General features: G+C 39.8%; 3 protein-coding genes across 7 annotated transcripts in view; 1 reads left to right on the forward strand and 2 right to left on the reverse strand.

Annotated features, from left to right (window-relative positions):
* Positions 1–2,645: 2,645 nt before the first annotated feature.
* lsm7 (LSM7 homolog, U6 small nuclear RNA and mRNA degradation associated) lies at positions 2,646–5,707 on the reverse strand. Of its 3 annotated transcripts, none has more exons than XM_058074206.1 (5): positions 5,560–5,707; positions 5,374–5,422; positions 5,050–5,140; positions 4,899–4,970; positions 2,646–3,053 (listed from the first exon to the last, which is right to left on the reverse strand). In XM_058074206.1, the coding sequence occupies exons 2-5, from the start codon at positions 5,377–5,379 to the stop codon at positions 2,911–2,913; spliced, it is 312 nt and encodes a 103-aa protein (XP_057930189.1). In that variant the 5' UTR covers positions 5,380–5,422; positions 5,560–5,707; the 3' UTR covers positions 2,646–2,910. The 3 variants fall into 3 exon arrangements, with proteins under 3 accessions (XP_057930189.1, XP_057930188.1, XP_057930187.1); XM_058074205.1 differs by having other exon boundaries at positions 5,374–5,481; positions 5,560–5,703; XM_058074204.1 differs by lacking the exons at positions 5,374–5,422; positions 5,560–5,707 and adding an exon at positions 5,231–5,363.
* A 3,034-nt stretch (positions 5,708–8,741) lies between these two features.
* On the forward strand, positions 8,742–12,291 carry LOC131130079 (kelch-like protein 23). The gene is made up of 3 exons (XM_058074203.1): positions 8,742–9,672; positions 11,395–11,806; positions 11,867–12,291. Exons 1-3 carry the CDS (start codon positions 8,742–8,744, stop codon positions 12,168–12,170), a joined length of 1,647 nt encoding a protein of 548 aa, XP_057930186.1. The 3' UTR covers positions 12,171–12,291.
* A 623-nt stretch (positions 12,292–12,914) lies between these two features.
* Positions 12,915–23,315, reverse strand: part of cers4a (ceramide synthase 4a) — a 28,182-nt gene continuing 17,781 nt past the window's right edge. For all 3 annotated transcript variants that reach the window (XM_058073554.1, XM_058073553.1, XM_058073552.1), the window contains 5 exons: positions 21,595–21,687; positions 21,061–21,189; positions 18,485–18,591; positions 18,091–18,247; positions 12,915–15,276 (listed from right to left, as the gene is read on the reverse strand). In XM_058073554.1, the coding sequence (XP_057929537.1) occupies positions 15,079–15,276; positions 18,091–18,247; positions 18,485–18,591; positions 21,061–21,189; positions 21,595–21,687 (684 nt within the window). In that variant the 3' untranslated portion in view covers positions 12,915–15,078. The remainder of the gene's footprint in view (positions 15,277–18,090; positions 18,248–18,484; positions 18,592–21,060; positions 21,190–21,594; positions 21,688–23,315) is intronic.

A 23,315-nucleotide genomic window follows, 5' to 3' on the forward strand; every position in this document is an offset into this window, starting at 1 on the left:
GGTAAAATGACATGTAATAAAATGTAACTAAAAAATACAATAAAAAATTACATTAGATTAATTTTTAAAAAATCATACAATGAAATACATAAAATAAAATGGAATCAAATTGAATAAAATGAAACCAAATTAAATGGAATTAAATACAACTACATTATATGAATCTGCATTTAAAAAATATGAAATGAAATAAAATTTAATTGAAATTAAATAATTTAATTAAAAATAGTCCAAAATGAAATTAAATGAAATAAATTACAATGAAATAAAATGAATTAATAAATAATGAAATGAAACAAAATTACATTAAATTGAATTTTAAAAAAATGGTGAATTTATCTAAAAAAATAAAATTGAAGACAATTAAATTAAATGGAAAAAAAATGAAATAGACTTAAACAGAACTGAATGGAGTAAAATGACATTTAATAAAATGTAACTAAACAATACAATAAAAAAATTACATTAGATTCATTTTTTAAAAATCATACAATGAAATACATAAAATAAAATGGAATTAAATTTAATAAAATGAAACCAAATTAAATGGAATTAAATACAACTGACTTAAATTGAATAAATTACATGTAATAAATTTAAATTGTATAAAATGCAATTAAATGAAAAAACATTAAAATTAATGAAATACAATTACAGTACACAAATTTTTATTTAATCCATGAAATTAAATGGAAGAAAATGGAAGAGACATTCAATTAAATGGAAGAAAATGAAATGCAAATAAATGAAACAAAATGAAATGCATGGAACAATGCATTAAATAAAAATAACAGACAAAAAGAACACATGACGATACATATATGACCTTATGTTTATTATTGTGGTTGTACTTTACAGTGGTGCCCAACTGCACTGCATCTCACTTAGGTCTTTTGGAGGCCAATAACCTCACCAAATATTTGAAACACTTGATGCAGTGCGGAGTAGAATATTGTTATTCTCAGCTTTGGTGACGGCAAAATGTGTGTGTACTTATATTGTGTAAGGACACAGGATGTTTATATTTAACATGCAGGCCATTGTGTTTCAAAACCATTCACTTAAATATGAATTGTATGCATCCATCCAAAGAAATGCTATGCATTTAGGTCTTTCACAATAACTTTTGCTGGTTGATAATTGTGCCCCGAATTATTGTCGTTAATTTATTGACAACATTTGTAAATAAAAATTCTTTAAAAATGGCACATTATAAACATTATATGGCCTGTACATCGGTACATAGGTGGAAGAAAAGTAACTCACCTCCTTTCCGCCTCCCTCAGTCCATTTCCATTCAGCTGCACAGGAAGACACGAGTGAATGGACAACCAAGTCTGCAAGCAACCCCTATTTGGTCCACCTGAGCTGGGGGGCGTGTCCCACGGGTAGATCACCTTTTTTAGTTGACTTTAGGAAATGGATGCAACATCCCAAATCCTTCCTAAGACCTTCCTCCTCCCAGCTTCCTTGATCCCTCTCTAGGCTTATAAGTGTTGTTTGAGGTCACACCCTGCAGGTAAACATGAAAACTCCTACGAGGGTAATGTAAAGGATGAAGAGCCTCCTTGTTCCATTGTAAGTGCTCCACGGACACGCTGACTGAGCCGAGAGGCGGAGCTAAGAAGGCCGGAATTCTTTTTCCCGGCAGGACCGATTCACCTGGCAACCCGATGTTGAAGTTAAATGTACAGCCCGGACGAGAGTGTCAGCTTGCTTGCAAAGCTGTTAATCTCAGGAATATCTTCCGCTGGTCATGTTTGGAAAAGAGGATGGCGTTAAGGCTGATCCAAGGGTTTGTCCTCTGAAGAACAATTGGTGCTTCTCCTGCCGTCCTTCCCGACATCCATTGTGGACATGCCTGTTCAAACCATAAAATCTTGTAGGTGTGTCCCATTAATTCCTCTACCTCCTTTTAATGTTTTTTTTTTAATATCGTTAGAACACACAGAAAAGAGGATTGTGAATGATGGGCAAAATACCACTTTTCCACTTTTCCTTTACTACACCGCATGATACCATGTGTGGTTATTTGAGCTTCATGTAGCTAAAAAGGTAACCAAAATATTAAAAAGAGGTGTCAATGCGATGAAATGCAGTTCTGCACCACTGCAAACTACAAGCACCATGACAAACAGTGAGCATATACAGTAAACCTCGGATATATCGGACTCGGATACATCGGAAATTTGCTCACAACGGACAGATAAAAAAGAACCAATTTTTCTGTAATGCATTTCCAATAAAAATTCATTGCATATATCGGATTTTTTTATAACGGATTTCGCCTATTTCGGACAAAATCTCCAGTCCCGTTCCAATGCATTTCCATGAAATTTCCCTCGCATATATCGGATGGCCGCATCGTGGCGCTCCGATTCGCCGCATCGTGACAGGCTGCGCGTCCAGGTACATTGGAAACATAGTCAAGGAAGTGCCTTTTTATAACGGATAAAATCCGATTTACGCATATACCGGAAATAAATCCGATATATGCGTAAAACTGACATTTTCCGGTATACGCATATAACGGATTTCGCTTATATCGGACAAAACCAGTGGGAACAATTGAATCCGATATATCCGAGGTTTACAGTACTTCAATGCCTTTGGATCGCAGCATCATTCAGGGCTTTGCACAAAAGTACAAAACTCAAAATAGTTTTATTTCTTATCAAAAACAAGGAAAAGGGAAAACATTCCTGACAACACTTCCCAAGCCTCAACGTAAAAATTGCACTTCAAAGCGAAGTACTCCCAAGTTCTTTAACTGAGTGTGTGTATATTTTAAACAAAAAAAACATTATTGTGTAGGCATTGGAGCTACTGTGATTTTAAAAGAGAAAACAAAAAAAAAATCCTTACAAAATATCCAGACATGCGCACGTACGTGTGTATACAAAGTGGATGTTAGCCATCCTGCTGCTGTATGAAAGGATTGGGAATGGCCTCCATGCCGTCCTGGGGACAGATGAGCACCACCGACGTGCCTCTGCAGACCACCAGCCCCAGCTGCCTGGTGTCTTCTGTCAGCTTCAGCTGGTCATCAGGATCTGGATGCACGTCAAGAAGAAAACAGCTCAAAAATGAACTCAATCACATGAAATCTGTGTTGCAATTAACCCAAAAACACACAAAACACCAGAAAACAGACGCTGACGGGACAATGCTGCACATTGAAAACACGCACACAAACAACTGCAGGAGAGAAATGCTACAAGTTGAAGAAAATGCAATTTGGTCAGGCCACACCTGGGGACCAAGACCTACTCTATGCTAACATTAGCTATACAAATGGCTGAGAGAGCCATGAAAAGCCACATATTAAATTGAAAATGTATTTCTGTGAGAGCCATATAATAGTTTTTTAACAGTGAATACAAGTTAATGCGGGCATTTTTAAGCAAGACCGACAAGATCATAAGGTTCTTTTTTAACATTATTATACAGTAAACCTCGGATATATCGGATTCAATTGTTCCCACTGGTTTTGTCCGATATAAGCGAAATCCGTTATATGCGTATACCGGAAAATGTCCGTTTCACGCATATATCGGATTTATATCCGGTATATGCATAAATGGGATTTTATCCGTTATAAAAAGGCACTTCCTTGACTATGTTTCCAATGTACCTGGACTGGGCAATGAAAAGAGACGTAAGGTAATGAGAATTTAACTTTATTGGACTCTGAGCATAACAAATTGTTAATTAAGCTAGGCCCTGTTACGCCCGTCAGGCCTACGTTATTTCCAATAGTGAGGTTAAGATCTCATTCACTGCTGTGCTAGTATTATTGACGTCACTCACTTTTATATTTGTCCTAAATCTGGAGCCAGGAGAAAGACAATAGCCAGTGACATCAACAAGATTAGCATAACGATGCGGCCATCCGATATATGCCAGGGAAATTTCATGGAAATGCATTGGAACGGGACTGGAGATTTTGTCCGAAATAGGCGAATTCCGTTATAAAAAATCCGATATATGCAATGAATTTTTATTGGAAATGCATTACAGAAAAATTGGTTCTTTTTTATCTGTCCGTTGTGAGCGAATTTCCGATATATCCGAGTCCGATATAGCCGAGGTTTACTGTAATACTGAAGCTAGGCCTGTCTCGCTAATGGATATATCCATTTATCAATGATTTAAAAAATAAATAACAGGTCGGTAATGATGAGTCCTTGATAAATTCACATATAAGTGTTAGTCTCTCTGTGGTACACAGGCTGGATGACAAGAGGGTTCACGCTGCATGTGTCTGTGCATTGGCTCAGTATCAAATGAACAGAGAAGCTATTAAGCCTCTTTGTGCCAGTAGCAGGGCTACGCGAGTGCTACCAGCAAAATTTGCTATCGTGACAGGCCTAACTGAAGCTATCCAATAATCAATAAAGTACCATTAATGCGACTCTGGTGTAAGGTTTTGCACTGCACTCATCTTTATTTTCGCCATCGTCTTTGTTAAAAGGGTTGGCTCTGCAAAATTAGCAAGCTGACTATTTGATTAAAAAGTTTACTAATTGACATCACAGTGACCCGGGTAGGCTACCGTATCATCCGATAATAATCAAGTTTTCAGTCTGACCTGAAAAATATGGGAAGGACAACTGGCATTGGGTCTGGCCACCCTCACGGCGATGAATCAATGAGAATGTTTTATATTTTGAACGTTACTTATAACACTGTGATTTTTGCAATGTTTTACTGTAGAATGTCAGCAAAAAACAAAAAAATATAGATTTTATCATGTCTGACAGCCGGATGCAGTCGTCAACAGGTTCCCTACTCCTGCTCTATAATGGTGAAAAATACTACACTTAAGATACTACACTGCTGACAGGAACGAGGTTCTTGGGCTCAAAATGCTTGGGAACCAGTAGGTCGTTGCTTACCTCGCATATACTCGATGGTACCGTCCAACACCAAGTTCAGTAATGGGTCAAAGCCTTTCAGAACACCGCTTGCTGAAAGTGAAAGGTACACATTACACCACGTAATTAATACAAACCTCACACCGACGTGAACCATCGTGAATGAACCCACCTTCTCGTCCTCCTTGAAACTTAACCCGAATAGGCTTGTCAATGTATTTTGACAAGTCAAATATACTCTCCTTCTTCTTCTTGTCTTTATCCTAAGAACCACAGAAGGACATTGTTATTTAGTCGCATGGAAGCTAGCACCGCCGGGCTAACAGGAGCTAGCATATCTAACAGTTAGCAACCTGTAAAGTCTCTATAATTGCCACATTTACACTCGTAGCATATCTTGAAAGACAGTGGCGTGTGATACATTGGTAGTGAAGGGTATGTATGAAAACACGCATGACACAATGACTATGAAATTTGAATGACAACACGAACTCACCGCCATGTTAGCAGCAACACGCGGAAGTAAAACTTTGACCTCGGGCAAGCTCCACCAATTAGAGTGAAGAAGGGAGAAAATGGAGGGAACGACGTCATTTTTTGAAAGCTGAGTGATCAACGCAAAGACTATCAAAAATAATGTACTATGTCAGTCCCACAACAAAATATAAACCATGCAGCTCACCTCAGCAAGTGAGTAGGAAATTCAACGTACAGTCCAACTATACAGGTATGTAATTAGTTTGCTGCTGTTTTTGCCTTCTTGTCCGTAATTCACGGCCGTTTAAACTTTTCAGTGAGTTTCTACCAAATACGCTAAAAAGGTAAAACAAGTTATCAGCTATAACTTCCGTAGTACGCCCTGCGCGGATGTGGCCGCCATGATGGGAAGCAGAATTCAGAAACAATGCATTGTTTAGATGGCCTTGGCACACTGCTGCTTTTTGTTGTTTTACCGCTACAATGTAAATACCATTTTACAATGCCCAGTGGCGACGTTCAAGGTTCTGAGTGACAAAACACCAGATACGCGTTCATTCTTGCACACCCCTCTTATCAACGTCACATTTCCGGACTTCAAAATAAGAGAGCTGTATCACATTTGGCTCATCGTGTAAACAAAATAAAATATCTTGCAATAACAACGTTATTGGAATTACATCTGTGACTACATCTCCTTTAAAGGGAAAGCCCAAACAAACAAACAAAAAATTATGGGCAAATTCATGTTTGTAAAAAAAGGATCGGGACCGGATCACATCGGAAACACTTTTAAAAATCGAACCAGTTACTTACAGGTCAATAGAGTCAGCAAGACCGCTTTGCAAACCTGCGCTCTACTGCCCCTTTGTGGTAGGATGTCGCGGCACGAGTAGACGTTCATGGAATCAGGGAATTCAGGGAATTTTCAAATGGATATTCACACGGGAATGTTTTCAGGTCACAACGGATGGACGTTATGTTATGGTTTCTGGGTGCCATGGAAGGGAATTTTTCCAGAATGCATCTCTGTATGGAGTTTGCATGTTCTCCGCATGTGTGTGTGGGTTTTCTCCGGGTACTCCGGTTTCCTCCAACATTCCAAAAACATGCTAGGTTCACTGGTGACTCCCAATTATCCATAGGTATGAATGTGAATGGAAATGGTTGTTTGTTTATATGTGCCCTGTGATTGGCTGGCCACCAATATAGGGTGTACCCCGCTCTCACCCGAGTTCAGCTGGGATAGGCTCCAGCCTACCGTGACCTTAGTGAGGATAAGCCGAGTAGAAGATGTATGGATGGGTTTACAGAATGGGAAAATCTGTCATTTCCATGTAGACGAGTGATACCGCTGTTTGAGTTTTGATGACAAGCAAAGATAATGTCTGAATATTTCGACTGGCATGACCCACCCCAGTCGACATTCTCCTGGTACATACATTTTGTCATAAGTCTAAATCAGTGGTCCCCAAACTAAGGCCCGGGGGCCGTACACGGCCAACTTCCACATATGACCCGGCCCCCTGAACAATAAAGCATGTACATTTTTCTGTCATAGAACTGGAAATGGTAACCTATTGTGACGTGACTACAACCACACTTTGCCCCAGTCATAGAACATAAACAAACAAACAAACTACCCTGACCCTGGCCCCCCTTCAGAGGAGGGAAAAGTCATGTGGCCCTCACTGGAAAAAGTTTGGGGACCCCTGGTTTACACAAATACATTTTTCATATGGCCCATTTTTTCAGAAGACCTATATGAACAAATACAAGAGGAGGAACCGTACCTCGCCCGGATGTGGGATACCGGGGCCTCACCCTGGAGCCAGGCCCGGGGGAGGGGCTCGCAGGGCGAGCGCCTGGTGGTCGGGCCTTCACCCGTGGAGCCCGGCCGGGCCCAGCCCGAAGAAGCCACACGGGATCTCCCCGCTCGTAGACCCACCACCTACGGGGGCAAGCATAAGGGTCCGGTGCATTGTGTGTTGGGTGGCGGTCAAGGGCGGGTCTTCGGCGGCCAAATCTGGTTCTTGGGCCGCATTTTTCAAATGCCCTCAAAAGCCATCTACTGAGGGCCACAAAAGGCCCAACAAATGAAGAGCTTGCAACCAAAAGGCGCTAAATCCAATTTTCACTAAGTTGCATGTTTTTCATGAGTTTAATAGACCTCTGTCATGTGTATCCAAATCACATATTTTGGTCTTGAAATCATTTTTTAAAATATGAAAAAAAGTAAAAGGCGCTATTTCCATTTCAGATTTCAACCAAAAGGAGCTAAATCCCTTTCTTTATTCTTTATTCTGATTGGCCCAAGTTTCCCATCTATTGATAATCTGACCAATCAGAGAGAAGAATACAATTGGCACTGCACATACAGAAAGCCAGTATCAGTGCGCATCCTGTTTTGTTTGTGTACATTAAGTACACGTATGATAGTTACAGTATGTTATGCAATTCAGGAGAACACAAATTGTGTTTTTACAGTATTCTGTAACAAGTTTTTTTTTACGCCATAAAAGGCATGTCTCTACCTTGACACCTCCAACTTTCATGAGAAACATTATTTTACTTGTACTAAAAAACATACAATGTAAAGAGTTTGGAATGAGATGATTTTTGTCACTGTCACCTTCATGGTGCAGTCAAATATGAGCACTGCTTTTAATAACATTTTTATTCATTTAATTCATAATAATTATTTTGTATTGTATGTTGAGAATGGCTTCTGTGTTGTAATTATTTTATTAGCATAGCACATTAAAGCACCTTACATTCTTTTACAACAATGCCATTGAAGAAGTTAAAGGTGACTTCAAATTTATTTCAGCCAAAAGGCGCTAAATCCGAAAAAAAAATTAATTAAAAAAATAAAATAAAATACATGGTGTGTGCAGGATTTTTATAGCATGCATTTTTATGACCTATATTGATAGATCTTTCATTTGCAATATAGACTTGATGACCAAATAGATTGATATGTGCGTAGTTAAAAATAATTGATTTTCTCGAAATCAGTCAAAATGGATTTAGCGCCTTTTGGTTGCAAGCTCTTCAAATATGCCGCTGTCAACTCAAAACTAAAGAAAATTACACTCTTAAAATTGGATTTTCTCGTGGTTATTATTCTATTATTATTATTCTAACATTATTGCCTCCTTCAGAGTTGGAGTGCAACAACCCAAAGTGTTTACATTTCCGTTCATTGGGTTGCTTCTGTGATTAAATCTTTGGCCATCAATGATTGCAGTTAACAGTTAGCATTTCAAACGGTGTTGCCATGAACCAACAGTCAGTCAGGAGGGACGGTCTATTTATAGCACCAGCTGGTGGGCTGTAACCTAAAGGTCATTAAGCTTTGTGCCAAAGACGCTAGCTTGTCGGGACATGGCCTGCGTATCAGACGACTTTCTGAAAGAGCGGACAAAGAAACTAGAGGAAGATGAAAGTGCTGTACAGCCTGACGTCACGCTACAGGTGGACGGAGAGTCTTTTCACGTCAACCGTCTCCAGCTTGCTCTTGAGAGCCCCTACTTTCGGGCTCTGTTCTTTGGCTGCGGCGTTGAAAGCACTAAAAGGAAAATTGAGCTCAAAGGGGTCTGCTTGCAGCATTTCAGCGTGTTACTGGACCACAGCCGGACTTCCATTCTCGCTTTGGACAGAGAAAACGTTTTAGGGCTTTTCGAGACTGCGGATTTCCTCCAGCTGGAGAGAGCCAAGCTGCTGTGCTGCAAGTTTCTTGAACGTGAGCTCCATGTCTGCAACTGTTTGGGAATGATGGGCTACGCCTGGCAGCGAGGTTGTACTCAGCTGTACGCCGCAGCAAGGCAGGTGGTCCTCACACACTTCTCTGCTCTTGTCTCAGAGGAGGACTTCCTGTCTCTGCCAAAGGACACTGTGGCACACCTTCTGGCCAGTGATGACCTGGTCATCTACAAAGACGATCTGGCCCTGGAGGCGACACTTCGTTGGGTGTCATTTGACCCAAAACGAGAGGAACACTTTCTGGAGCTTGTTGAGCTGGTGAGGCCAGAGTCTCTATCGTTGCCGTTTGTTTCTAAACTTCTGGACTCCATGACACAAACTTCTAACCCCAGAGCCAAGCTCATCTACATGCTGAATGAACATTTTCCAACATCCTGGTCGCTAGGCAGGTCCCTGCAGAGGACCAGGGCCAAAGAAAGTCTCTTTGTCTTGGGCGGAGCTCATGATCAGGAGCAACAGGCATCCTATCAGTTTCACCCACTCAGTGGAAGATGGCAAAAGTGTTCACCTCTGCAGAGGAAGAACCTCACACAGTACTCGGTAGCCGCAGTAGGTAATGGTTGATGTCGATTGACAGCAACATAGGTACACTTGCGCAATCTAATGACATCTAATACAGGAAATGTCCCTGTGATGGAGGGACCGGTCCAGGATCTAGTTTACCTTTCCACCTTAGTCAGCTGGCATAGGTTCCAGGACGTGGTTTAGAGCCTTAACACTTGTTGTTGCAAGGGTTAGGTTTATGTTACTACTGCAACCTACCGCTTACTAATACTGCAACCCATTACTACTTTTGCGGTAGTAACTACTGCAACCTACTACTTACCAGTACTGTTGCAGTAGTAACCACAACCCTAACCCTTGCAACAACACATCATCAGTAGGGCAAAACTGATCTGTCTCATGATGGTCTAACCCAGAGGTGGGCAAACTTTTTGACTCGCGGGCCGCTTTGAGTTCACAAAATTGTCCCGGGGGAGGGGGGGGGGCGGAATATATATTTAATACACACTATTTTACGCTTATAATTCTGACAGTCCGCATTGAATTATTAGTCTAATTTTATCTGTAAATCATATCAGCTGTCACTATCAGACCACAGCAAATTACGAAATAGAATTTTACAGTTTTGTTTTTTTTCTGAATCATACATCCGACTTGACTTATGTTGCCAGGTGTTGTATGTTAAAATTTGAAATATTTAGAAGCAGTTGATGTTTGTGAAATAATCACTAATAAATACAATAAATCACTATATTGACAGTTACTATGGTACCCATTATGTCATTGTATGGTCACATCCCCTCGTACTTCGGTATGTGACAAAAAAACAAAAAAAACCTTAAACCATATTAGGAAAGCAGGAAGTGATCAAATTATTATGTCATTGTAGGGTCACATCACCTCGTACTTCTATACGAAGTACATTATTAAAAAAACAAAACAAAAAAACCTTAAACTGTATTATGGAAAGCAGGAAGTGAACAAATGTAACAGTTACTGATTGTAAAAGTACCAGATGGAGGGGTAGGATTTAATAAGCTTTGCTTCTTCCTACTCCTTTTGGACATGTGGAACTGTGAACTGATTATGTGATGCATTCAATTGTAATCTGATGCATGTTCAAATGAAATTAAACCATTACCATTACCATATTGCAGGCTAACCTGAAAATGTACAAACACATGCAAAATTTTGATGTACATTTTCAATGTTAACCCAAAAACATGCTAACCAGGGCGTACGCTAACCGAGGTTCCACTTGTAGTTAGATATATCGATATTTTTGTCACACTTAAAACCGCACTTTCTCTCATTCACCATTACCATTACCATGGAAAGCAACTGGCGGGCCGGATTCAAACGCTTAGTGGGCTGCATGTGGCCCCCGGGCCGTAGTTTGCCCACCCCTGGTCTAACCGGTCTAATAACTCGCATTCCCTATTAGTGGCTGCACAATCCAAAACTTGGTGAATTCTGCTTCACAATGATCGGAAGGGCTGACATCGAGGAATCAGAAAGCTTACTGCAGCCTACTACTTACTGCTACTGTCTGCTAACAGTCCTACTCTAAACTTTGCTAACTACTATAACCTACTACTTTCTACTGCAACAGTTGCAGTAGTAACCCTAACCCAGCTCACATTCCCCATGGACCATATAGATTGGGTCTTTAACGTATTGAATGTCATTAGATCCAGGTGTACCTAGTCATGTGACCCACTAGCGTACTCACCACTTCCTGACATGTTGGTCTTTGTTTGTCATTATGTAGGAGACAGTGTGGTTGTGACAGGGGGCTATTTCCGCGATGTGCTGTGGTTCAGTGTGGACTGGGTCAGAAAATACGAATGTGGGAACCAACGTTGGGTGGACGGGCCCGCTTTGCAGAAGTCCAGACACAGCCATTGTTCCATTGCTCTTGATTCTTTCCTGTATGTCTTCGGGGGAAGCATGGATGAGGGGCTGGTGGCTGATGTTGAAAGACTGCGCCCGGGATCAGAAGGGGGCTGGGAAACCGTCAGTCCCATGATTCGGGCAGTGGAAAGGGCAGCTGTAGCCTCTCTGGGCTCGTGTATCTATGTGGCGTGTGGCCTGGATGAAAACGGGGAGGCGTTTGGTGGAATACAGAAGTACGACACCAATCAGGATCACTGGGCTGTAGTCTCCTACTCCCCCTTTCCACGGTGAGTCAATTACAACTTCATAGGTGTGAAAATAATGTAACGATTTGGACCGCTCCGTAGATATGACCTGGTTGCGACCGAGCTCAACGGCGCCCTCTATCTGTTTGGAGGTCAAGCCTTGCGCTTTGACGTGGAGACGGACGAGTGGACAGTTCTGGACGAGGAACCTCTGGAGAATAAGTTCTTCTGCGGTTGCGCCGCAGTTTGCGGCCAAATATACCTGCTCTGCGAAAAGAAAGGCAACAAAGCACTCCCAAACATGGTTTTGTTTGACCCTTACATCGACACTTGCATGGAGGTGGACAACGCTCTACCCTGCCCTGTGCCACTCAGAGGCTGTGTCACCATTCATGTGCTTACATGAAGACGTGTGATGCTAACAAAGACATTCACCGAGCACAGCTCTCATTGAAGATCAAGGAAATCAGTCACAGGTGAAATGGGAATTCCATGCTTAGTGAAGTGTAGTGTTGATAAAGTGAATCTTGGACGACATTTTGTCTTGATGTTGTAATCCTAATTTTATTAGGTGTCGCTGATATTACAGTAAACCTCGGATATATCGGACTCGGATATATCGGAAATTCGCTCACAACGGACAGATAAAAAAGAACCGATTTTTCTGTAATGCATTTCCAATAAAAATTCATTGCATATATCGGATTTTTTATAACGGATTTCGCCTATTTCGGACAAAATCTCCAGTCCCGTTCCAATGCATTTCCATTAAATTTCCCTCGCATATATCGGATGGCCGCATCGTGGCGCGCCGATTCGCCGAATCGTGACAGGCCGCTATACGACGTCATTTGCAGCGTTGCCTGCGCGTCCAGGTACATTGGAAACATAGTCAAGGAAGTGCCTTTTTATAACGGATAAAATCCGATCTACGCATATACCGGATATAAATCCGATATATGCGTAAAACGGACATTTTCCGGTATACGCATATAACGGATTTCGCTTATATCGGACAAAACCAGTGGGAACAATTGAATCCGATATATCCGAGGTTTACTGTATAAGTATAATTGCATCTTTGTTACATGCATCATGTTTGCTACATGCCTTTGTTTCGGGTGTCGAAAGAAACACAAGTCTCTGCAGGGAGCTTTCTATCCACTTTTAATGAAAAAGAAACATGGAAAAAGATGGATACAAACATGTAGGGTTGGTGGTTCAGCCCTTTTAGTGATTGACGCTTTCTTATCGCACACTGGTCCTTCCAGTGAGCGTATCTCTATTCAGTATCAATAATCACAAATCCACACTTGTCAGGCTATCATGTGATGCTTCACAATGTGGACTAAATACACATATATTTATATATGCTGTATATATTTGATCAAGAGCTGTTTAAGTGGCAGATCCGAGATTTTCGCGTCCGTCTATGTGCCACTAATGCCCATCTGTGTGCACACATTTTATACGACTCCCGGGCTGCAGTCACCAAATGTTTATGGGAATCATTTGCCAACAGTCACAGTTTGCCAAGTAAAGCTAATCCGACACGGTCGTGTTAATACAGCAGCCAAGGCACAAAGCTGAAGTGGCTCAAGTAGAGCAAACTAAACGACAACAAAAATGATATTCAAAGTACAAAAAAAAAACATCCAAAGATCATATATTACATAAAGGGATGGATTTGTATACATACAGTTTCTTAGGATATGTTCTTCATTGTGCAGCAGGGGGCGCCATAACTCTGTTGTGATATGATACCAATTTTTGTTTGTTTCTTTATATCAGGGGTAGGCAAACTACGGCCCGGGGGCCACATCCGGCCCGCCAAGTGTTTGAATACGGCCCGTCCGTTCTTTCCAAAGTATTTCATTTAAACTCAACATACGAACTGGCATCATGGCTTGAGCCAACCTATTGATGGTTTTATCAATTTTGTTATTTGATGTGGTCTGTTGTTTACAAAGTGCTCCTGAAAAAAGGGACACAAGCATAATGATGATAATAATAATAATAATAATAATAATAATAATAAATTTTAAAATATTTAAATATAAAATATTTAAATATAAAATATTTAAATATAAAATATTTAAATATACAATATTTAAATAAAAATATTTAAATATAAATATAAAATAATAATAGCAGATTGCATGACACTTTTACAGATACAATAATACCAGGTGGACTGTTACGTGTAAAATATATAGTCTGCCCCCCCCCGTTTTGTTAAATCAATGCGGCCCGCGAGTCAAAAAGTTTGCCCACCCCTGCTTTATATATATATATATATACACACAACAAATACATTGATATATAATTTAAAATTATTTTTAAATAATTCCTGTAATTAGATTATTGTCAGTGTAATTTTGGGTGTTTTTAGAGTTGCCCTATTATAAACATAAATATACAAGTAGTATGAAGTACAGTAAACCTCGGATATATCGGATTCAATTGTTCCCACTGGTTTTGTCTGATATAAGCGAAATCCGTTATATGCGTATACCGGAAAATGTTCGTTTTACGCATATATCGGATTTATATCCGGTATATGCGTAAATGGGATTTTATCCGTTATAAAAAGGCACTTCCTTGACTATGTTTCCAATGTACCTGGACGCGCAGGCAACGCTGCAAACGCTGCAAATGACGTCGTATAGCGGCCTGTCACGATTCGACGAATCGGAGCGCCACGATGCGGCCATCCGATATATGCGAGGGAAATTTCATGGAAATGCATTGGAACGGGACTGGAGATTTTGTCCGAAATAGGCGAAATCCGTTCTAAAAAATCCGATATATGCAATGAATTTTTATTGGAAATGCATTACAGAAAAATCGGTTCTTTTTTATCTGTCCGTTGTGAGCGAATTTCCGATATATCCGAGTCCGATATATCCGAGGTTTACTGTAGATTAACAACACATTTAAATCACCTGTGCACGGGTGATTCAACTTGGTACTGATTGAATTGTTAAAATTTGTCATTTTTCATTTGTTTACTTTGTTATTTAATGGTAGTTTTGACCTTAATCCTTATTAGCCCAGTCTAAAAAAACTTATAAAAAGCACTGACAAGAAACAACATAAATATCAAACCAAAACACAATTATCCCAGTCTCCAAACTCAAAGAAAGGGGCAGAGTTTCCTTCCAACGTGACACTGCGACCATAGATGTACAATCATTTGTGCTTGTCTAACAAAGAAGAGCAGGATGCAGGCCGACGGTGGTCTGAAATCATCAATGGACCGTGTTGATGCAGTATGCCAAGGTACATATGCGTCAGAAATGGATCCATGTTGTCTATCTGGCTTTGGGCAGTCTGCTGTTGAGATTCCTCTGATTGGTCAAGTTGTTGAGCACACAGTTGTTGGCCAGCGACGCCAGCTTGGAGTTGATGCTGCCTTTTCGCCGCTCCCAGCTGCTCTCGTCCCATTCTTCTTCAGGCTTTTCGTCCTCGTCCGCTTCGCTTTCCTCGTCGCTGCGCTCGTCACGCTCCACCTGTTGACAAGAGGCACTTGTGACGCTCGTAAACTGCTCATTATTGCGCCATTTGGATGTTTGAGATGCGTAGTCAGATATATCAAGGCTGCTTTCGCACTGACGGCGGAATGTTGCACCACAGTGTGCGATAGTAAAAACATTATAAGTGGTTTCTGAATAATTTGACTTTTTCTGCAAATACTTTGAGACCATATCACTTGCTACTGTTTTCTCTATCCATCCATCTTCCTCCACTGAACCAAGGTCGGAGGCAACAGTGGCGTTCCCAGGCCAGTGGAGAGACATAGTGTCCAATGTGCCCTGGTCTTCCCTACCGGCCAGACGGCCCAAAACGCTTCCCCAGGGCAGCCGACAAGAGGCACCCTGACCAGATGCCTGAGCCGGTACTTTGAGTTCCTCCCGGATGACAGTGCTTCTCACATGATCTCTAAGGAAGACCCAGACACCCGATGGAGAAAACTGTACCTGGAATCTTGTCCTTTCAGTCACTGCCCAAAGCTCATGTCCATTGGTGAGGGTAGGAATGTCGATGTAAATTCAGAGTTTTGCCCTTCGGCTCACTACAACGGACCGATGCAGAGTCCACATCACTGCAGACGCCGCACCAATCCTCCTGTCGATCTCGCACTCCATCCTTTCATCACTTGTGAACAAGACTCCTTCACTAGGGGCAGGATCTCATCCTTAAACGTGAAATGACACTCCAGAACTATGGACTCGGACTTGGAGGTGCTGAGTCGCTTCACACTCCAACCGATCCAGTTGAAGGTCAAGGCACGATGAAGTCAGCAGGACCACATCATAATGCAAAGCGCAGAGCCACCAAACTGGAACGCTTCAACACCCTAGGAATTCTGTCCATAAAGGCCATGAACAGAATCCGGGACAAAAGGGCAGCCCTGGCGGACTCCATCCCTCACAATGGGAATGGGTCCAACTTGTTGCTGGTATTGCGAACCAAACTCTGACCACAGTCATACAGAGAAGAAACAGTCTGAAATAGGTGGTCCGATACCACATACTCCCAGAGTATTCGCCACAGAATTCCTTGAGGAACACAGTTGAATGCCTTCTCCAAGTCCACAAAACACATGTAGACTGGTTGGGTAAACTCCCATGCCCTCTTAAGGACACTACAGAGAGCGTGGAGTTGATCCATGGTTCCACAGATCGAGTTGGAAACATGTTTCAAACGTTGTTGTAGGTCTGCCTTGTGCATCTTTTTGACATTTTTTTATCCCCAAAAGTAGCTGGAGATAACAAAGTCAAGAATTTAGTTTATCAATCACTACTCAGCTGCCACCAACGGTGGCGCTGTTGATTCGGTGTCGACGACAACTTAAGATTTGGACATCGAGTTGACAGCTTGTGGCTTTTAGCTCGTTGCCTAACAATCTCGACAGTCAATTCGCCGAGCCTGGTTGCAGCCCAGGTGGAACATTGGGCTGGCTTGGGTTACATCTTATCTTATCATATCTAATGCTACGTTCACACCGACGCCGAATGTCGCGCTTTGAATCGGCGACGAAGTTGGCGTCATTTTTCAAAAAATCTCACGATCTCCTCAGATATGTTTATGCTCTGGTAAGCTCTGATACGCAATGGAAAATTTCGAGATCCCGACTGCATCCCGCCTCTGATCCAGAGCATATATAAAGATGCAGCAGATCCATTGATCCTTTGAACCAAGCTCTGTTAAGCTTTCCTACGCTTTGAGCAAAACTTTGATAAGCTTTGTGACGCTTTGATAAGCTTTAATACGCTCTCCCCGCTTTACGCAATTCATGACAGATCGCCTCAAATTTTTAAACGGTTTAAAAATTTTTGGCGCTCTTGCCGAATGTCCCGAATTGCTCAAACGTTTCTTACGCTGTATTACGGTCTTTACGCTTTCATTAAGCTTTGTTACGCTTTGCCGCCGCTTTGCTCGCCGATTTAATTAGCCATCGATTCGGTGTTGGTGTGAACGTAGCATTATCAATTTATTTGTGATCTAAAGAAGAGGAAAACCTGGTACAGTAAACCTCGGATATATCGGATTCAATTGTTCCCACTGGTTTTGTCCGATATAAGCGAAATCCGTTATATGCGTATACCGGAAAATGTCTGTTTTACGCATATATCGGATTTATATCCTGTATATGCGTAAATGGGATTTTATCCGTTATAAAAAGGCACTTCCTTGACTATGTTTCCAATGTACCTGGACTGGGCAATGAAAAGAGACGTAAGGTAATGAGAATTTAACTTTATTGGACTCTGAGCATAACAAATTGTTAATTAAGCTAGGCCCTGTTACGCCCGTCAGGCCTACGTTATTTCCAATAGTGAGGTTAAGATCTCATTCACTGCTGTGCTAGTATTATTGACGTCACTCACTTTTATATTTGTCCTAAATCTGGAGCCAGGAGAAAGACAATAGCCAGTGACATCAACAAGATTAACATAACGATGCGGCCATCCGATATATGCCAGGGAAATTTCATGGAAAAGCATTGGAACGGGACTGGAGATTTTGTCCGAAATAGGCGAAATCCGTTATAAAAAATCCGATATATGCAATGAATTTTTATTGGAAATGCATTACAGAAAAATCGGTTCTTTTTTAATCTGTCCGTTGTGAGCGAAATTCCGGTATATCCGAGTCCGATTTATCCGAGGTTTACTGTATGTTTAGTTCCATCCAACTGCATCCATCCTCCTTTACTTGATACACTCTGAGAATTAAGTCTGCTGTAATCAAGAAAGCAAGTTTGAAATGTACATATACTAGTACATACTGTAGATTTGGAAAAGCTTAAACTCTCTCACCTTTCCCATGAAGGCAAACTTGTAGACCATGCGCAGGATGAGGTAGGCCCAGAAGATATGCAGCGCTTGCAGCACTAACAGCAGGCTATTGAAGAAGAAATAACCAAAGAAGGGCTGGAAGAACTCCAGAGATACTATCAATGTTGTGTGGATGACTCTGGAAAACATAAAAAAAACACATGAAACTTTTATTATTCATTTGAGTACAAAATTAGTGAGAGAGAGAGAACGAGCATGTTAGTAAATATACACGACACGTTATGGGCAAAAGCTATTATTACTATTACTATTACTATTATTGTCCATCAATAATAATATGTATCGTGACAGGCCTAGCCAGACAGTATATGGAACATGACGTAACACAGCACCTTCCCCCGTAATGCCCCCATACCTGCAAGGAAACACCACCAGCCGCGTGACCAGGAAGACCAGAGCAAAGACCACAAACAGCGAGTCACACGTCCGCGTCCAGCCAGCGTAGTGGAACATCTTGGCCGACTTCAAATATGGAAACAAAATTTGCACAAAGAAGGAAGTGAAGCCATATATCAAACTGTCACCTTCCGAAATTAGACGATTAGCTATGTTTCGGCAATGATATGATAAACATATAATGACCTCCTCCAAGGTCGTTTGTGCAGCTCTTTGCTAGTTGGTAGGCTACTTCCTGGTTCATGGAAAATTATGGACAGACAGGAGGCACCTGGTTACTAGATGGACTGATTTAGTACATACAGTACACTGATGGGAATAAAGGAGGTGGGGGGGCACTTTAGACTTTCAGACACTTTCAGACCTTATTGATCCACTTGGGAAATTGCTTGGTTGCAGTAGCTCATTTGTAGTGTGATATGAATATCAGGAACAAGAATTCCAAAAAGTATAGAAATATACAGTAAACCGCGGATATATCGGATTCAATTGTTCCCACTGGTTTTATCCGTTATATGCGTATAGCGGAAAATGTCCGTTTTACGCATATATCGGATTTATATCCGGTATATGCGTAAATCGGATTTTATCCGTTATAAAAAGGCACTTCCTTGACTATGTTTCCAATGTACCTGGACGCGCAGGTACAGCGTGTTTGCAGCGTTGATTTCGCTTATATCGGACAAAACCAGTGGGAACAATTGAATCCGATATATCCGAGGTTTACTGTAATTACACCAAAAACAAAAAAACAGCAAAAATGGGAAAAATAGAGCAAAAAGCTGAAAGCTAAAATGTTGCTATAAACACAAAGTAGCAACACAGAGCTTTGTATATTTTGGTGGGTTTTTATATATATATACCGTATTTTCTGGACTATAAGTCGCTCCGGAGCATAAGTCACACAAGGCCAAAAATGCATAATTAGGTAGAAAAAAAACATACATAAGTCGCGTTTTTTGCAGGTAATTTATTTTCCAAACTACTTGACCAAAACAGACATTACGTCCTCTTGGAAGGCAAGTTCTAACAATAAAATAATAGAGAACAGACTGAATAGGTGTAAGATATGCTAACACAATGGTTATTATTATAAACATAAATAGTTTTTTTCATTTATGTCGCTCTGGAGTATAAGTCACAGGAACAGCCAACCTATGAAAAAAAGTGCAACTTGTAGTCTGGAAAATACGGTATATAAAAAATATCCAAGTCAATATCAGTATCGCTATCAGTCAGAGAAAGGACGACACACGGACAAACTGTACTCCATCATGGACAAACCCACCCATCCACTCCATCGGACAATAGAAGAGCAGCGGGGTTTATTTTCCAACAGACTTCTCCAGTTCCGTTCCTACAGTAAACGCTACTTCATCATTCCACTCGACATCCAGCTGTACAATACCTAAGCTGTATGTAAAAGATAATTCACAACATTAGACTGTCTGCCCTCCCTTGTATGAAGTGTACATGTACTGTATTTCTAGAGTTTTATATTTAATACATACAGTAATATATCCGATATATCCGGATATATATCCGAGGTTTACTGTATATATTCGACAATGTGCCGTGGGCCAATTTAAAAAAAAAAAAAAAAAAAAAAGAGCCACCAGGCTGCACTTTGGAAACCACTGACTTAAACCTCTCAGCCCATTTAAAACCCTTTTACTTGAACTTTTACTGTGTCAAAATGACTGGTTTGCTACACTAAGACAGCAAAGCTAATGGAGACTAAGACATTTGCACATACTGTACATAACAAACACAACTCTGCCGGGTTCTTACTATGACGTTGCCAACGGTCTCCACTCTGCGTTGCCTGGAGGCCATATGACATCCTTCAGCTCTCGGATGATGAGGCAATCGGGACTTTCATAGGTGCCGTCAGACTGCCGTCAGACCGCACCTATTGTTTTGTTTTCACACGAGCCAATAGGGCATTTATTTCACGTATGAGGCTATGCGAGTCGGAATATTTCTGGAGTAAAACCACAATGACTGCATTCAAGTCTGGTTTCCTTGGGACGTCACCAGAAATGACAAATGCTACGTTAATTTTAGAGACAAATAGAAATGCACTGCCAAACAATGCATACCTTGTGCTTGGTGGAGGTCACACTCATTCATTCATTAATTTTCTACCGCTTATCCTCACCAGGGTCACGGAACAACCATTACCACCCACATTCATACGTATGGACAATTTGGAGTGGCTAATTAACGTAGCATGTTTTTGGAATGGGGGAGGAAACAGGGAGAACATGCAAACTCCACACAGAGATGGCTGAGGGTGGAAGTGAACTTGGGTCTCCTAGCTGTGAGGCCTGCGTGCTAACCACTCATCCGCCATGCAGTTGCACATGCTCATATTTCAATTTTATTATCGTAACATTCTTTTACCCAACCGAAATTTCCTAAAACTGCAACTTTATTCTTTGATTTGTTTGTGTCTCATATTGCCTGTCATATTGCCTCGTCTCAAAACTGCCTAAATGGACCCCTTGGTTTAGAGCGACTACTGAGTTGTACCTCAAGCAGGAAGTCAGACGAGTCGTGCACCAGCATCACAAGTGTGCCAACTCTCACGAAGTTGCTGCAGTAGGAGAACCCGATGAGCAATATGGTGGCAATGTGATGAACAACCTGCTCCTTGAAATCCTGCAATGCATCATTTGAAAAGCTCACACCGTGTTGGGGGAGATTTAAAGTAACAGATCATATTTGCAATATCCTCTTTGGCCTACTGTTTGAAGTAAGAGGATATGAAAACATATCAAACAACCTTTTAATGAGAAAATGATTATATAATACTATAGAAACAATTTTGGTCATTTACTATTGGGTTAAAAAAAATATGTGTGACATAACATGATAATAATAATAATCCAGTACATAATCCGCATGGATACTGCTAGAAAAAAAGAACAGCATTTGTATTACACACATAGGAATTAACCAAAGAAAGCAGCCACGTGCTTTTTAACCAATCTGACTCAACGTGAGCATACGTAGATAAAAGAAAGCATTCAAATTTTAGATTTTTGTGTTTTTTGTGATACTTACTTTTCTCCTTACGTCCACAGAGACACAGAGAAGCAGGGAAAGATAGAAGCCCAGTTCCAAGATGTAATACCAGTAATGGGCACTGGTGACCAGCTGAAACAGGTAATTCAATGTCAACACAATAACACAGTACATCCCAGGAAATTTGCTGGAAGCAATGACAATGTGTACGGGCTGAGTATTAGGGCCACATTGAACAAAAATTTTTGAGATTTCGAGAATTAAGTTAAATTCACGAGAATAAAGTCCCAAATTCTTTAGAAAAATAGCCATAACAATACATTAGCTCAAGGCTAAAGGTCACATTAGTCCCCCCCCCTTTTCATACATAGCTGTCTCAGGCAATGCCTGTTACGACGAGGTGTATATAATCTGGGAATAATAATATAACTATATATTATATTATATTATTATATTATATTATTATTTTTATTTGTATCATTATATTGTATTTATATTATTATATTATATATATTATTATTATTTATTATAATATAATATAATATTATATATATAATATAAATAATATTTATAATAATATAAATAATAATAATACACCTTTTTCTCGTAAATGTACAACTTTTTTCTCATGTTATATAAATGTTATATATATTATTATATAATAATATAAATAATAATAATAATATAGTAAATAATCTGAGATATTATTATATTATATATATTATTATTATTATTTATTATATATTATTATATAATATAAATAATAATAATACACCTTTTTCTCGTAAATGTACAACTTTTTTCTCATAAATGTATGATTTTATTGTCTATATCCCAGATTATTTACTATATTATTATTATTATTTATATTATTATATAATATATAATAAATAATAATAATAATATAGTAAATTTATAAATTCATTATTTATATTATTATATAATAATATATAATAAATAATAATAATAATATAGTAAATAATCTGGGATATAGATCATACATTTATGAGAAAAAAGTTGTATTATTATTATTTATATTATTACATAATAATATATAACAAATAATAATAATAATATAGTAAATAATCTTCAAGTAAAAAATTATTTACTATATTATTATTATTATTATTTATATTATTATTATATATATAATAAATAATAACAATAATATAGTAAATAATCTGGGATATAGGCAATAAAATCATACATTTATGAGAAAAAAGTTGTACATTTACGAGAAAAAAGGTGCAAATTTCTGAAAAAAGATTGTAGATTTACGGGGAAAAAGTAATACATGTACAAGAATAAAGTCATACATTAATGAGAAAAAAACGTAATCATCTTCCGCTGGAGATTTTCGGAAGCACGTCTGTGGGTCTAAAAAGGTTGGGATAACCCACCCACTAACATTTTGGTCCTGTCTTGTCATCAATGAAAACAATGAAAACTATTTCTCACTATTTGTCGGAATAATATCACTTGATGAGGCCTTTTATAACATTCCAGTACTGTATGTTTGATTCATGCTGATATTGAATTTATATCAGTATCAGTCGATATTCAAGGCCGCAATATTGGAATCATATGAGAAGTGACCCCCGGTAAACCCGAGACCACCGTCGACCGCAACCACATCAAAGTCAGCACCCGCACAAACACACACGTGCATTCAGGACTAAATCTGTCACATTCACAGACAGTCAGAAATCACGACTTTTAACACGACTCTTTTTAACACAACAAGCCAGGTCAGTATCCTT

Source organism: Doryrhamphus excisus, chromosome 5 (assembly GCF_030265055.1).
Source record: "Doryrhamphus excisus isolate RoL2022-K1 chromosome 5, RoL_Dexc_1.0, whole genome shotgun sequence".
NCBI lineage: Eukaryota > Metazoa > Chordata > Actinopteri > Syngnathiformes > Syngnathidae > Doryrhamphus > Doryrhamphus excisus.

Bases quoted from the DNA above. Each gene is read 5' to 3' on its own strand.
- LOC131130079 (XM_058074203.1), top strand. From the start codon at position 8,742: ATGGCCTGCGTATCAGACGACTTTCTGAAAGAGCGGACAAAGAAACTA. The intron at 9,673-11,394 runs GTAATGGTTGAT...GTCATTATGTAG, and splicing joins GTACTCGGTAGCCGCAGTAG to GAGACAGTGTGGTTGTGACA. The intron at 11,807-11,866 runs GTGAGTCAATTA...ACCGCTCCGTAG, and splicing joins TCCTACTCCCCCTTTCCACG to ATATGACCTGGTTGCGACCG.
- lsm7 (XM_058074204.1), bottom strand. From the start codon at position 5,332: ATGCGTGTTTTCATACATACCCTTCACTACCAATGTATCACACGCCAC. The intron at 5,141-5,230 runs GTTGCTAACTGT...TGTGGTTCTTAG, and splicing joins CAATTATAGAGACTTTACAG to GATAAAGACAAGAAGAAGAA. The intron at 3,054-4,898 runs GTAAGCAACGAC...ACGTGCATCCAG, and splicing joins TACCATCGAGTATATGCGAG to ATCCTGATGACCAGCTGAAG.